Below are 15276 nucleotides of genomic sequence, written 5' to 3' on the forward strand. Positions count from 1 at the left end.
TGAGGTTTTTTTAAATGTTCTTAGCCTCTAAAGTAATGTAGTTGACCTGAGTACCTTTTTCTAAGATGCAGAATTGCCTTTAGATATGATTTTTGTTTTCTAATAATCCTTTGAAAGTTTGAATCTATTTTATAAACATCTGCAATAACATCATCAAACAAGGAAATTACAGCTTGTTTACACACCTAATTACCCTGTGTGCCTTGAAAAATTAGAATGTTCTTTAATCTGTTTTGAAAAAAATTAAAAGTCACTTGTGATGTTTTGGATAAATATGAGCTTATTAGTTGGGGGTTTTGATGCAAGTCTTTGAAGCCTTTCTGTTCAATGTTTTCTTGAGTATTCTTTTTAATGATGTGTGTGTTTTATTAACACCAGCAAGTGTTTGTGTGCTGAAGTCCTGTAATTGCTTGTCAACATCCTTGTTGGACTACAAGAATTAATTACGTCCATTTTACTCTGTAGATCTTGCTTTTTGTACTAGAGAGCGTTCAGATTAGCTGGAGATGACGTTAAGGTGGCCTTTGGTGTTGTCACAGTGGCAAGAACGTGAAGTAGACTCAGTGTTTTACATCCTCGGTATTTCTGAGCCTGTGGATTAGGGCAAAATAATCCTGAATTTAATGGGCTTTTTATTTTGTTTTTAACTTTTTTAATACCAGTCATGTATATCATGTATACAAATAATTCTTGGAGTTTTACAAGGTAGAAATGCAGGCTGACTTGGCCTTTTCTTCGTGGTAATTTAATTGGTACCCATGCTCTTTTGCTTTTGCGGGGTGTTTTTGGTTGGGTTTTTATTATTATTCATGGTTTTTACTAATCTAACAAAAATTATATTGGTAACTCTGTTTTTTGGAATTGCAGAGTGGGTGAAACTGACAGGGAAACTTTTCAATTATCTGTTGCTTCAATTGGAAACAAAAATAATTTAAGAAATAATGCATAAAGGTTTGCAAGATGCTGGTGTCTTAAAAGTCTTAAAAAAGACAGATGAACTAAAAATGGTTTGGTTTAAGTGAGAATGGAACAAGTAATTTTCTCCACATCTTAAATTTAGGATATTTGTCCAAAATTGTCTTTTGCTTTTCTCATAGTCATTGAGGACACACTAGTGCTTCAGATCTGAAAGAAATGAAAAAGAAGTAGGCTGCATTTCAGTAAGGCGCATGCAGCTGCTGTCCTGGCAACATGCAGTTAGTTGGATATTTCCTGCAAAATGCTTTTGCATCGTGACAGCTTTATAGACACATGCACTTCTCGGTTTTTATAGCAGTTTCTCCAAGCGTGATTTCCTAATCCTTGGCTGACCAGAGAAAGAGTCCTGTTTAACAGAAGTTGAACATTTGTTAACTCTTTGTTCACTGGTTCAGCTGGAAGGTCACATAGGCAGGCGAGGTTTGGGACTAAAAGATTTATTTTGTGGTAGTGTTTATGCTGCATCAGGCAGGTTCACATTCTGCTAGGTCCTGTAGAAACCAGACTAGGTTTAAAGGCATTGTATAACCGGTGGGCGAGACAGGGAGCGGGCAAGGAAGGAGATGTGAAGGAGGATGACTGCATTTTGTGTTATGATAGGGGGTTTTTTTTGTGTGTTGCTGCAGATGGCTGTTTTCTGTTGTGTTTAATGAGGTATTGGAAGTCGTAAAAAAGTTGGCTAGAACTTTGAGCACTTGAGCAAGGAAATACGAGAAAACAGATTAAGTTACTGGCAAACTTGGTGCACTGATTTGTCTGTTCACCGTATGAAAAATGACTTTTTTTTGGTCGTTAGTCCTTTTCTAAACTGTTTTCATGTGAAGTGCACTTTGTGGGTAGCACCAATCAACAACCAGGTGGTTCTAAGAGAAGGCAAAAATTGGAGGGAGTTAACATGGGAGGTGATGGTCACTTTTGACTCTCACTGATGAGTAGAATTGACATGTAGGGAAGACAGCATTTGTGGATGTGTGAGGCTAACTTGTCGCACTGACATCATACCCAAGCCCCACAGGTCACAGCTAAGGTATACTGGAGTAGTCTCAGCAGGTTGTACTTGTGCCTCATCTGTATCACATCTCATCTGAGTATGGAAACAGGACTTCAGTTTGCACAGCTTTGAAGAGGGCAGCTTTCAGATTTATTAAAAGCATTCTTTAAGAGGAGATACATTTCTCTAATATAATTGCAACTGGAAGGTATTACTGCAGCATCAGAAAAAAAGAAAACACGTTCCCATAATTAGAGCTCTTTGGATATTGATTTAGCATGAAAACGAAGATGTTAAAGAACTCCTTTGTAATGTGTCATTTGTAAAATACCTAATTGCTGTTTCTGTTGTGCAGAACCAAACTGAAGAACCATGAATATGAAACTTTAGATCAGTTGGAGGCTGATCTGAACTTGATGTTTGAAAATGCCAAGCGCTACAATGTTCCCAATTCTGCTATCTACAAAAGAGTACTGAAAATGCAGCAGGTTATGCAGGTATGTGGAGTAGAACAATCAAAAGGATATAACTTCACACATGAATGTATTTCCCTAGTGAATATTTTTTCCAAAATAATTTTTAAGTAGACCTGTATTTGCAGTAGAATTTTCTTCCTTAGGGGGAAGTATGGTAATGAAGAGCATCATAGGGTGATTTTTCTTCAGCACACCTGCTGTCTTCTGTGATTTCTTTTCATCACTTTTATTCCTTACTATGAGACTTATCCCAATTAAGTTGTAAGAAAATTGATGATGTGAGGGTTTTTTTAGGGTTTTCAGGTAATTGGAGGATCTAAAACACCTTAATTTTCATGAAGTGTTCCAGCTAAGTGCTGCAGTCTGAAATGGCATTGTTTTCAAATTGGTTCCTCAAGATTTTTTCTGACAGTTAAAAAGAATTATAGTGCTATTTTAGTTGGCCAACTTACATTAAGTAAATCACTGGAAATATTTTGATGGTTGTTTAGTCTCAAAACCTGTAATTGCATCTTTCTTTGTGCATCTGTTCTATTCTGATGTTTAATACTGTTCTGGCAATGTCCAGCAGTGAGTTTGGCTTCAGGGATTTGTTCTTTTTTCAGGCAAAGAAGAAGGAGCTTGCTAGGAGAGATGATATTGAGGATGGGGACAGTATGATTTCTTCTGCTACATCTGATACTGGCAGCTCAAAAAGGAAAAGGTACGCATTTCTGCAGGTCCTGCAGACCATGACATTGCTACATCTTCTATTTGTTAAAGAGAATATTAAGCCATGGGTTTTAGCATTTGTGTAAGGATTTGTAATTCTGAAACTTAACCTCATTAAGTGTTGTTTCTAATTAATACAAAACTATTTGCTGACTTTATTTTCCTTTGTTGGCCTGTTAGTTGGCAGTTGTCGATATGACTTCAGTAAGTGGCATGGACAAGGTAGTTCCACTGAATTAGGTAATTTTTTCAAATGGATTTCCAGATTTTTGTATGTGTTGTGGTTTTTTTAGCCTACTGTATAGACTTCATAGGTTGCTGGCAATTTATTACTTCTTTTCTACTACTTCTCCAATATATATGACCATATATGTAATGATTGCAGAGTATAATTAAAGTTAACACTATAGGTCAGTAGTTTATTTGGAAGTTTATAGTATTACGCTACAAATATTTTAATTTGGTGAAGTCTCCTGGCATAAACATTTTCATTTTCCATGACCTGAACTCTGCTTGAGGAGTTTTCATCATTAATGTTAGAGAATTGTTTCTCTCTCCCTTCTAAATTTGCACTTCTCAGTGACTTACCTGTCAGCAGCTGGGCCAAAGAAGGCATTTGACACATGGAGATATAATAGTTTGATTATTTTGGATACTGTAATGTAAACAAAATTCATGATTTAAAATACATTCTTTTAGTGAACAATAATGATGCTTTGTGGAATGTTCTTTAACAGTGGTAGCTGTTCTGTAATTAATATTAGTGATGTATTTCACTCCAACAAGGGATGGTTTCTCTAGTCTGCCTTGTGGTATGAGTTGAAATAAGTTTCAGTTTCTGATGTTCTTGCAATAGTAGCAACTGCCAGTATAAAACTGTAATTCAGCATCATTCTTTGGTGTTGCTTATGATCTTCAGCTTCCTGTATTTTTAGTTCTTTGTTTTGTCAAAGTGACACTTGTGGAGGGAGAACAGGAGTGAAATAGAGCATCAGCAAGGATTCACTTGAGAGCAATCAAGGAAGTGCAACAATGTACACTCATAGAAAAAATCTGCAGAGAACAAATGTTTATGTGGAATTGGAAGGTGGTGCAGTTTAGGGATGCTAGGAAGAAGAAATGTACTGGAACAGTAAGACCACGGTACCAAATGAAGATCAGGAAGGATCAAATTGCAAAAATTGCTAGTTCTGTGATCTTCAGATTCAACAAGAAGTACTAACCTAATGAAGCAAGTCAGACTGTCATCAGTGTCGTTTTAACCCTGTGTGGCTTTTGATCACCTTGTGCAAGAGAATACAGAAATGTTTGAAAGAAAAAGGCTGTTAGACTTTGTCATCTAAGAACAGTACAAGAGAAAAAGTGGTGTTCATAGGTAAGGGAAATCAAAATGATTCATGCCTGAAGTGAACCTAGAAATGCTTTTGACTTTGTCGGTTCAATACTTGTTACCAGTTTCACTTGCTGAATGATAGGAAGTAAAAGAAGATTGTAAATGCTGCTGAGAGCAGAAGTGAAGCAATGAGAGGAATTCCAAAATGTTGCTGAAAAAGGAAACTAATAACCCAGGCAAAATTAATCCCATTGGGAAAATAATAGTGACACAGAAGAAAGTTGTTTAAATGTCCCCTTTTGTGTATCAGATGCATGACCTGAACCTTGATTATTGGCAGGCCTTTCACTATTTCTGCTTTGGTTTTGCTTTACCTACTTCCATTGAACTGAATGTTAAAACTTGGAAAGATTGTTAAAATGTGGAATGCAGAAGCATGTCTCTGTTCTGGCATTGCTCATCTGCTACTGTGAACCACTGACTAACATTTTCCAGCAGTGAAGATAATGCAGAAAAAAGGTTCTTAACCTATACTTCTATACATTTTTAATTTTCTCACGTGTTGTGACATAAATTTTTATCAGTTAATTTGCTGACCTCACCAAGGAGCAAGAAGTATCTGAGGCATGAGGCTATTCTAGATTAGGTATATTTTAAATGTAGGAGGAAAAGGTCTAGATGGTGGAATGGATGGATGCAGTTTCAATTCTAGCAGGTTGCACAGTGATCTTTTGCACATTCTGCAAATGAAGGTAGTTTTTGTTGTTGCTGTCTCCACAGATAATATAGTCAAACTTACAACTACTTGAATAAGTCTTAGAGATTGCAATTTGGAAGCTGGTTTAAAAGTACTTTGTAGAGAGTGCATTTCTAAGAGTGCCCTTGGCATCTGAGCTGAGGTTACACATTATTAACGTAAGCTTTCCTCTCCCGTATCTGATTTACTTATAGATCAAGTAGTATATGTACAGGGAGCCATACATAACTGTTTTCCTGATAACCTGTGTCTTGTGCTGTCAGATTTCTTGAGACAATCATAATAATAGCTGCACATAGGATGAGTATCAAGTTTGTGGTGATAACATACGTGGCCGTTTTCTACTTGGGTTTGCAGTTTTGGTGAGCTTTATTGACTTGTAACTTCATTTGACTGTGGTAGACAGATATTTAAGCAATTCAGACCCTTCTTCCTACTATATTCTTGACATCCTTATTTTCTTGTATCTGGTACTGAAGAAGATAAATAATTACTCTGAGATGAATATTAAAGACTTGAGCTATTCTGTATTCAGCAGAGGTAGTCATGAAGATACTGGCTGAGGGGTTTTTCCCCGTTCACACTGGACCATGAGGGTTTGGATTCGGAAGCCTAGTCCTGAATTTTTTTCTGTTCTGTCTGCAGCTGGACCGTGCTTAGAGGTCCTTTTGACCTTTGCACATCTGAAAACTAGTTATTTGTTTTACGCTGTAGAACACTTAAACTGAATGAGAAAAAGCATACCTTAAAGTTGGTTTCCTGTTTATTTAGCAGGCTGCTGGTTACGATGCTGTCATTATTTGCTAATGGACCTGTGTTTCTAATACACTGTCTTAATGTTGAACTTCTTGTGTGTGTGTGTTTAGGTGGTTGTGGTGGTTTTTTCATGGCAGAGGATAATGTCATTTTGATATTAGTGGTGGAAGTGGGGGGAAAGCCACTGACATTTTTGTTCTTTTCTTTAATCTAACAGCAAAAAAAATATAAGAAAGCAACGAATGAAGATCTTATATAATGCAGTTTTGGAAGCACGAGAACCAGGCACAGGCAGACGGCTTTGTGATCTGTTTATGGTTAAGCCATCCAAAAAAGACTATCCAGACTATTATAAAATTATCTTGGAGCCAATGGACTTGAAAATGATAGAACACAACATCCGCAATGACAAGTACGTGGGGGAAGAAGCCATGATTGAAGACATGAAGCTCATGTTCCGAAATGCAAGGCATTATAATGAGGAGGGCTCCCAGGTACTGCTTTGATTCTGCAGTCACCCTTACCTCTCTGCTTCTTTGCAGATGTATATGTTATGTTAGGATGGTTTAGCTTTGACTGTTACTCACATCATTTATGATAATTTTTGAACTGAAATAGAAATATGACTTTTTCTTTCTGCTAATATTTAAAATTCTGTCTTCGTCTATAATTGTAGAAACATGAAATGCAACATCCTCCTTTGCGAAGGTTAGACTTACTTCCTGTTAGCTAAACCTCTTCCACTACAAAGGATGTCAGCTGAATGTTTCCTACTATATTTTTTAAAAAACATAAGCTGGTTACTAAATTCTTGTTATTCATCCTCTGTTAGTCACATGAAGGTATTTGCACAGTGAGTAGTCATCAGCTTGTGATTTGGAGATCAGAACCTCTGAAAAGGGAGGTAGTAGTTGGAAAGAAACCAGATATGGTCTTGTGGAAGTGGAGTGTGTGGGAGATCAGACTAGAAGACCTGACTTGTTTAGTGTAGCAAAAGGAGTCTGAAAGGAATATGCTTTTCATTCACAAATACATTGTAGGGTATTTCTGTATTGTGGTATTTCTCAGCCAGCGAGCATGATGTGTGGAACAGAGAAACATGCAGCTATTTCTAACGAGGAACTTGATAGGCTACTGTGCAGGACTTTACGATGAGGTTGTGTTCACCGGGGTTGGATTTGAAGACCCAGGAGGCCTGTTCTAGTCCTTTGTACCTTGATGGAATCACAAAAGTTCAAGAGATCTTTCATTGCTCAGCAGAATGGTTTGATGACTTTGTAGTCTTTGGAATAGAAATGCAGCTTAATTGGATAATTTATTCAAGGTTTATATCTGCCTGATTTAGGTGGTATTCATTGGTTCTGCTTACCTGTGTAAGTCTATTAAAGGTGTACATTTGAGAAATAAGCCCGTCTTTTTAATCAAGTGCTTGGTTTTGCTTTCAGCTTTTTCAAACTAACATTTAAATGTTTCTTGGGGACTAGTTCTAAACTAGTCTAAACACAGTAAAACTTGTTTTGTTTTGCTTTTTGATTACTTTACTGATTAATAGGTATACAATGATGCCCATATGCTGGAAAAGATCCTTAAAGAAAAAAGGAAAGAACTGGGACCCCTAGCTGAAGATGATGATGTTGCATCCCCTAAACTAAAGCTAAGTAAGGCAACCTCATACATTGCTGTGTCTCATTTCAACACTTGATGAAAACCAAACAAGACAGATTAACGGATCTTCCTTTTAGAATAGAAGATATGGTCTGCAAATTGACACTGACATGCAAAGTAGTATTATATTTTCAAAATCATGACAGCAATGGTGTGTTTATCTGTGCATATAATATTAGTTGTTGCATATAACATTTTCTCAGAAAAGTAACTTAGAAAGAAAACTTAGGAATGGTTGGAATGGCTGGCATTTAATCATGTGGTGGTGTCCAAATGTTAGAAGCTGCATTATGTGCTCAGTAACACTTCATCAGCACACTTAATGTGTGCTACTGGGATTGCTTACAATAAGGTACTTCTCAAACTGAGTAAAGCCCTTAATTTCCCTGGTCAAATGTCTGAGATTTCCACAGAATGATAAAAGAAATGCAAGCTTTATTTGGAAAATTACTGAAAAGTAATTAGGAAAATTACTGAAAGCCATGAAAAACACAGAAGTGAAATTTCCAACAATGTCTGTTCCTAGAGCTGTTGCCCATGCAAACTAGGTTTGCTGCTACTCAGATCTTATGTCCCTTTAATATGTGTTCAGGACTTAGCAAACTGAGAGAAGGATAAAATTGTAGAGAAAGGCTTAAAGAAAATAGTTGCACACAGCCCTCTTGGAAACAGAAATGTGCAGCTCTTAGGTAAGGTACAGGTAGCACAGAATTCACAGGCAAAGACTATGCAGTACAGTAACAGAGATACTGAGTTAATAAAAAAGCTAATCTGATGGATAGTCCCATGAAAGGCCTTCCTTTACATTCTACCTGTAATAATCCTCTCTAATTATTACAGTATTAAAGGTAATATATTTTAATATTATAAATATATAATATATAATATGAATATATAAATTGTATATATTTATATATTAAATATAAAAATAATGTAAGTATAAAATCTGTCAAAAAGAAATCTGATGATATTTAGAATGCTTAATTTTAGTGATGGCAAAACCCCCATTATGACTGGATTTTTAACAGCGATACAAAGAAATTTACGTAGAGCTAGTAAGAAGAAATTGAATTTAGTAGAGTTATTAATAACATTAAGTAGGAAAAGGTGTTTTCCATGCTTAAGTCTGAAGAGACCTTCACCAGGTGGACCACATAGTAACCTGATTCTGTCTGCCAAAAATAACATTAAAAAATATTCACACAGTTATGAAAAACAAAGGAAGCTGCATCTTGGAATGGGCTCCGTATTGAGTCTTCTGCTCATACCATAAAGTGGTTCTTCAATAAGCAATTCTCCAATGGAGAGAAGGTGGACAAAGAAGCACGCAAGCTCTGGTTTTGTAATGATTCTTTTTCTTTTTTTTTTTTTTCTTTTTGTCTGCTTAGGTCGAAAAAGTGGCATTTCTCCTAAAAAATCAAAATACATGACTCCAATGCAACAGAAATTGAATGAGGTGTATGAAGCAGTTAAGAATTACACGGATAAACGAGGCAGGCGACTGAGTGCCATCTTCTTGAGGCTGCCATCTCGGTCTGAACTTCCTGACTATTATGTAACCATTAAAAAGCCCGTTGACATGGAGAAGATCAGAAGTCATATGATGGCAAATAAATACCAGGATATCGATTCCATGGTAGAGGACTTTGTAATGATGTTTAATAACGCTTGCACATATAATGAGCCAGAATCTTTGATTTATAAAGATGCTCTGGTTCTGCATAAAGTTTTGCTTGAAACTCGGAGAGAAATAGAAGGAGATGAGGATTCTCATGTGCCCAATGTCACTTTGCTAATTCAGGAACTTATCCATAACCTGTTTGTATCTGTTATGAGCCACCAGGATGATGAGGGCAGATGCTACAGTGACTCCTTAGCTGAGATTCCTGCTGTTGATCCCAACTTCCCAAATAAACCTCCTCTGACTTTCGATATTATCCGAAAAAATGTTGAAAATAATCGCTATAGAAGACTGGACTTGTTCCAGGAGAATATGTTTGAGGTACTGGAAAGGGCAAGGAGAATGAACAGGTGAGCAGAGCCATATTTTTCAGGTATTCTTTGTCTTATCGTGGGATTTTTTTATGTTAATGTTAGAGGCTGAAGTTCTTTTAACGTGTGTGCTTTGCTTGCTATGTGTGTTTAGAAAATCTCAAAAGCTTTGTCATGTCTTCCGTGGAATGTATGCTTTCTTTTAAAAACAAGGAAAAAGTTAGGTTTCTGCTATGAGATAATTTTGACATTAATCTTCCAAAGGCAGACCTCATGAAAACCGGGTTTGTGCTAACTTTCAAATTGAAAGATGAAGAGGAGGAACTGTTCATTAACTGCTTGACCAGGGGATTACTCTATAGGAGCAGTCACAGTTGTATGAGTCAATGGTAATACTGTGCAAAAACTGTGAATGCTTGCAACTTCTTGCAGTGTTTTACTTGAATTAGGTAGCATACTTGGGGATATGCGGGTGAGATCTTGACTTTGAAGGAGAAAAGGTAAAACATTATGTTAAACATCTACTAACAGGAGTATGGGTAATTTGAGTAAGTCAGGTTTGTTAATAAGATTATTACTTAAGTTTTCAAAAGGTAACTGTTTATAGAGGTCCAGTGGGAAACCGTTTTGTTCGCAACTAGTTGCCTTTGATTTTTCAGGTGTTTCAGGACTGCTGTATACAAAAATACTGTTTTGAGTGAGCTCTACTGCAAACTGACAGTAGAGTAGCAGGTGGAACATGACTTGCCAATTTCTGCTGCTGCTTATTATGAGTAAGCACAGAAATCTATGAGTAGAGAGAAGCTTTAGTTTTATCAGTAGGTGTGGCGATTGATGGGTATGTGTTTAGGATCCTGTTTGAGTCTGCAAAAATTATGTTTTTTCCTTGTTGTATGTATTTTTATACAGGACTGATTCGGAGATTTACGAGGATGCAGTTGAACTTCAGCAGTTCTTTATTAAAATTCGGGATGAACTTTGTAAGAATGGAGAGATTCTTCTGTCACCTGCTCTCAGCTATACCACCAAGCATCTTCACAATGATGTGGAAAAGGAAAAGAAGGAAAAGCTGCCCAAAGAAATAGAGGAGGATAAGCTCAAAAGAGAGGAGGAGAAGAGAGGTAGCTACTTTCATTAATTTTGAGTGTGTTAATTGGAAAATGTAGCTATGCAATGTATGCCCTGCTGTTGCTGCAGCTTTGCCTGCCGAAGAGACCTCAATAGTCTACTTGTCCACCAAGGGTCTTGTATTTTAAAGTTATGAGATATTTGTTTTATTTTGATCCTTATCAGCCAGGCCAGTTGGCTTTTAAGAAAGAGATATAATTAGATACCTTATGTAAACTCTTTAATCAGAACACATTGGGATATCAGTAGTTTTATTTCAAGGATATTACAAAAGAAAATAATAATTTTTTTACATAGATTTCTGCTGCTAACAAACTTAGCAATGACTGTTCCAATTGACCATTTCCTTTTTGATAAATACTAGTTTCTTGATGTGCTGCTGATGTTCTCTACAATCATGCTTTTAACACTAGTAAAGGAATGGTATTTAAGTAAGCCTTTTGTGTTTCTTACTTGGCTGCTGTGAATGTGAAGAGGAATGGGCTTGCAGTATTTTGTGGGGCAAGAAACCTACTCTGAAAGGTCCTCTGCATTTCACAGTTTCTGACTATTATTGTCCACATAATCATCGTGAGGCATGTCTAGGGGAATGAATAAAGAGCTTTCATTGCTCCTTCCAGCAGGCGGGAGCAGAGCTGTTAGCTTTTTGTCCTTAATTGTCTTTCTAACATGGTTCATCTTCCCACATAACACTGATGTCAGCAGCAGTAAAGTCTAGTTGCTCCAACCAGGCTCAATGTTATAAGGGGACAACAGCTGTGATGCCCTTTTTCTGTTTTCCTTTGAGAGCTAAAAACCCCAAAGAAAGCGAACATGCCTTTCTGAAGGCTTCTGAGCTCAGTGCTGTCATTGAGTTCCTCTTCACTCACTGGGAGGACTCAATAAAATTCAACTGAAGAAGGGAAACCCAACCTTCAGCAGCACAACAGAAAAGTTAGCAGCACAAAACATGCTTAAACCCATCCTTTATGCTGGAAGTCAGTGGCAGAGGGACTCATCAGGTGTCATGTGGCACTTCTGCACTCAGCGAAGGGTGAGGGCATTCATGTCAGTAATCTTGGCTAACATGGTAAATGTGACATTACTAACATCTGGGTTTTTCCCATCTTGAAATAAGAAGCTGAAAAGAGTGAAGATTCTTCTGGATCAGCTGGGCTGTCAAGCTTGCATCGGACCTACAGCCAGGATTGCAGCTTCAAGAACAGCATGTACCACGTAGGAGATTATGTGTATGTGGAGCCTGCTGAAGCCAACTTGCAACCTCACATAGTCTGTATTGAGAGGCTGTGGGAAGATTCAGCTGGTAAGGATGTCTTTGCTATAGGAAAAGAAATATGGTGAAACTTACTACTATTTAAAGCTTCCAGTTTGAGCTTTTTCTGTGTAGATGTTTTTTATTTCCAGAAGTACCTGTGGACAAGTATGTTTTTCCTGTTTCTGAGTTGCTTTATTCCAAAGGACATTACAAATACAAAGTTCTTGGATCAGTACATGCTTTTCTGTTGTTCATCTCTACCTACTCTCAATTTGTAAGCATCCCAGAGAACAGGCTCTTTTAAGTGGGATGGGGTCCTTGTAATTTAGGTGCAAAAGAACACATGGGGTTTATCTTTGCTGAGAAATCTGAACCGAAGTTGGGAGTGTTTAACTGCAAATGTTCCGCAGAACAGCTCACTTCCAGAATTTGCTTTTGTTAAATTCCAGAATTGAGCTGAACCTTGCATTTCCTAGGCCAAATCAAGCCATAACAAGTGCTATTTTGTTTTTTTTTCTCAGCAGTGATGCCTTCTGTTTGCAGCAGGTTCTTCTCTTAAGTGTAAGGAAGGCTAGAGATGTGGCAGAGTATCAGATAAACATGGTGCACTCTCAGCAATCCTGGAAACTACAGCTGCTGAGAACTGCAGTGGGGTATAGTGGAATTAACAATTTTGATTGCACTTTTTATTAAAAGGGATGGAATGGATGCGTTACAAGGTCAGTTTAAGAAGACCGTGACTTAGATTTGGAGAGGAGAAATGTAAGGCAGGATATAATCAAGGTTTGCAAAATCCTTAAGTGGGTAGATAAGGTGAATGCGGAAATGCTGTTCAAGAAATCCAGCAGTACTAGAGTTAGAGGGCACTCATTGGTACCAATAAATCAGGTTAAATCACTTGTTGCTAAAACATGTGAAAGTCTTTGGCTTTTTAATACAGTGGGTAGTGAACCTCCTGGCTTCCCCAGGAGCTTGCGGAGGCAGATTATATCTGCAGGTTAAAAAATGGGTGAGACAAGTCCATGTACAACAGGTCTAAACCAAATAGTAAGGGGAATAACCAGTAAATAATACACAGATGAAGAAAATAGCTCTCTAACACCCCAATACAATGATTGTAGGAGTGGAACAACTTTAGGGAGAGTGGCCAAGATCAAATGTGTTCTCCTAATAGCCTGTCCTGCTCACTCAGTTGGATGCAGTGTATTTGGGTAGATGGAACATTGGCCAGTTGGATGTTTATGTTTGTTTGTCTGTGATGGGGAAAGTGAATAACATTTTTTTTTTATTCTGGTTTAGTGTACAGGTACAGATTTTCTTTGACTTGGAGAAATAGTACATATTTGTAACTACTTTATAAATCATTGTTAACAATTGTAACAATTGTCACAGCATAACATGGAAGAAATGTTTCTTTAAAGAACTTGAAACGAGTTATCCAAGGTTCTTCAAATAATCAGGTGATTGTTGTGTAGATGCTGAAGCCATTTGAAGGCCTGAAAGTCAAGATTTATAAATAAGAAATGATTCTTCCTTTATTTTGCTGAGTCAGGTTTTACTGGGGAAAAAACAACTGGCAGGCTTTTTAAGCAACCTAGTTTTCCTTACCTGAAACAGTTAAGGAATCTTGTCCTGTTTTAAAAAACAACTTACTGTCAGTATAGCTTACTACATTGCTATTTGATAATAAATCAATCTCTAGTATTTTTTTCTGGCTCATGCACTGGAGAATATGCTATTTAACGTGGAGGTTTTTCTCTTTTTCTCCTCCTCCCCACCCCCACCCCCCCTGCCCCAAAGGAGAGAAATGGCTATACGGATGTTGGTTTTATCGACCAAATGAAACGTTTCATCTTGCAACACGAAAATTCTTGGAGAAAGAAGTTTTTAAAAGTGACTATTACAATAAAGTTCCTGTTAGCAAAATTTTAGGCAAATGTGTGGTCATGTTTGTCAAGGTGAGAGACTATTCAGACTATTTTGTTAAGCAAATAATATGTTCTCTGCTATTTTCTTGAAAAGCTGTAGGCATTCTAACAGAGACATTCTGCTAATAACTTAAATAAAGTAGGACTTACTTGTACCTGTGTACTGGTTTTATTCTTCATTTGGTTCATGAGGTATGTAGTTCATCCAAGTGATGGCGTATGCCGATGCTGATAGGTTTGTAGAATCATGTGCTTATTAGATAATAAGCTAATTGATTTTTCAGAGCACGTAGAGAGAAATTGCAGGTAACTTCTTAAAGTTTCCATAAAAGCATTGTAGATTTAGGTTTGGCAGAGAGGGAGACTTGAATGGCTTGGTAAGATGATGAAGTCTTTTATCTCTTTCTCAAATTTGAGTCTACACCATCCTTGTGCTGAGGATTTTTGGGTTGTTTGCAACAGACCTATCTCAACCAGTGGTTTTGGGAGGTAGTGTGTATGGAACAAAGCGCTACAGCTGCTGAGTACATGAGTGGATATCATGGTCTCATATCAATGAGCATGGAGCCTACTCCACTCCCCCAAAACAAAACAAAAACAACTTTGTGATTGTGTCCTCTTTCTAAGTAAAAGCTCAGAAATCTTGTAAAGGTGGTTTTAGGCTGCAGATCTTGTACTTGTTAATGTACTGTTTGGGTAAATGAAGAAAACCTACCTTTTCTCACATGACAACCTGTACTGAATTTAGCTGCTTCTCTAAGGGTGGAATTTCTTGTTGTTTGCTTTTTATTTTTAATGTAACTTTGATGCCAAACTGGAAGAAAAGAACTCATCAGAAGGGCTATATTTGTCTAAAAGTGTTACTGACACGGAAACAAAAAGAAAACCAGAAAGCATGAGAGGGAGTGCAGTGTGTCTGTGGGGGTTGTGTGTGTGTATTGCTGGAATATTAAATATTTTTTTCTTCAATCTTCAGGAATATTTTAAATTGTGTCCTGAAAACTTCAGAGATGAGGATGTCTATGTCTGTGAGTCACGTTACTCTGCAAAGACAAAATCTTTTAAAAAGATTAAACTGTGGACTATGCCTGTAAGCTCTGTAAGATTTGTCCCACGAGATGTCCCCCTGCCTGTGGTCCGTGTTGCTTCTGTGTTTGCTAATACAGACAAAGTAGATGAGGAGAAACATGCTGAAACATTGGAAGACAGTAAGGTGGGAGAAAGTATCCTTCATCTTGAAAAGGTATGTAAGATAACAAGTGGAACATCAGTTATGTTTGACAGATAAAGAGTGGCAAAACATGAG

At 37.3% G+C, this 15276-nt stretch overlaps 1 protein-coding gene across 8 annotated transcripts in view; it reads left to right on the forward strand.

Annotated features, from left to right (window-relative positions):
* The window catches only part of PBRM1 (polybromo 1), a 68951-nt gene that overhangs the window by 29796 nt on the left and 23879 nt on the right, over nt 1–15276 (forward strand). For all 8 annotated transcript variants that reach the window (XM_055708591.1, XM_055708589.1, XM_055708594.1 and 5 more), the window contains 9 exons: nt 2325–2466; nt 3051–3148; nt 6220–6496; nt 7555–7660; nt 9056–9698; nt 10569–10780; nt 11905–12090; nt 13843–14000; nt 14947–15213. In XM_055708591.1, the coding sequence (XP_055564566.1) occupies nt 2325–2466; nt 3051–3148; nt 6220–6496; nt 7555–7660; nt 9056–9698; nt 10569–10780; nt 11905–12090; nt 13843–14000; nt 14947–15213 (2089 nt within the window). The remainder of the gene's footprint in view (nt 1–2324; nt 2467–3050; nt 3149–6219; nt 6497–7554; nt 7661–9055; nt 9699–10568; nt 10781–11904; nt 12091–13842; nt 14001–14946; nt 15214–15276) is intronic.

This window comes from Falco cherrug, chromosome 4 (assembly GCF_023634085.1).
Source record: "Falco cherrug isolate bFalChe1 chromosome 4, bFalChe1.pri, whole genome shotgun sequence".
Classification (NCBI taxonomy): domain Eukaryota; kingdom Metazoa; phylum Chordata; class Aves; order Falconiformes; family Falconidae; genus Falco; species Falco cherrug.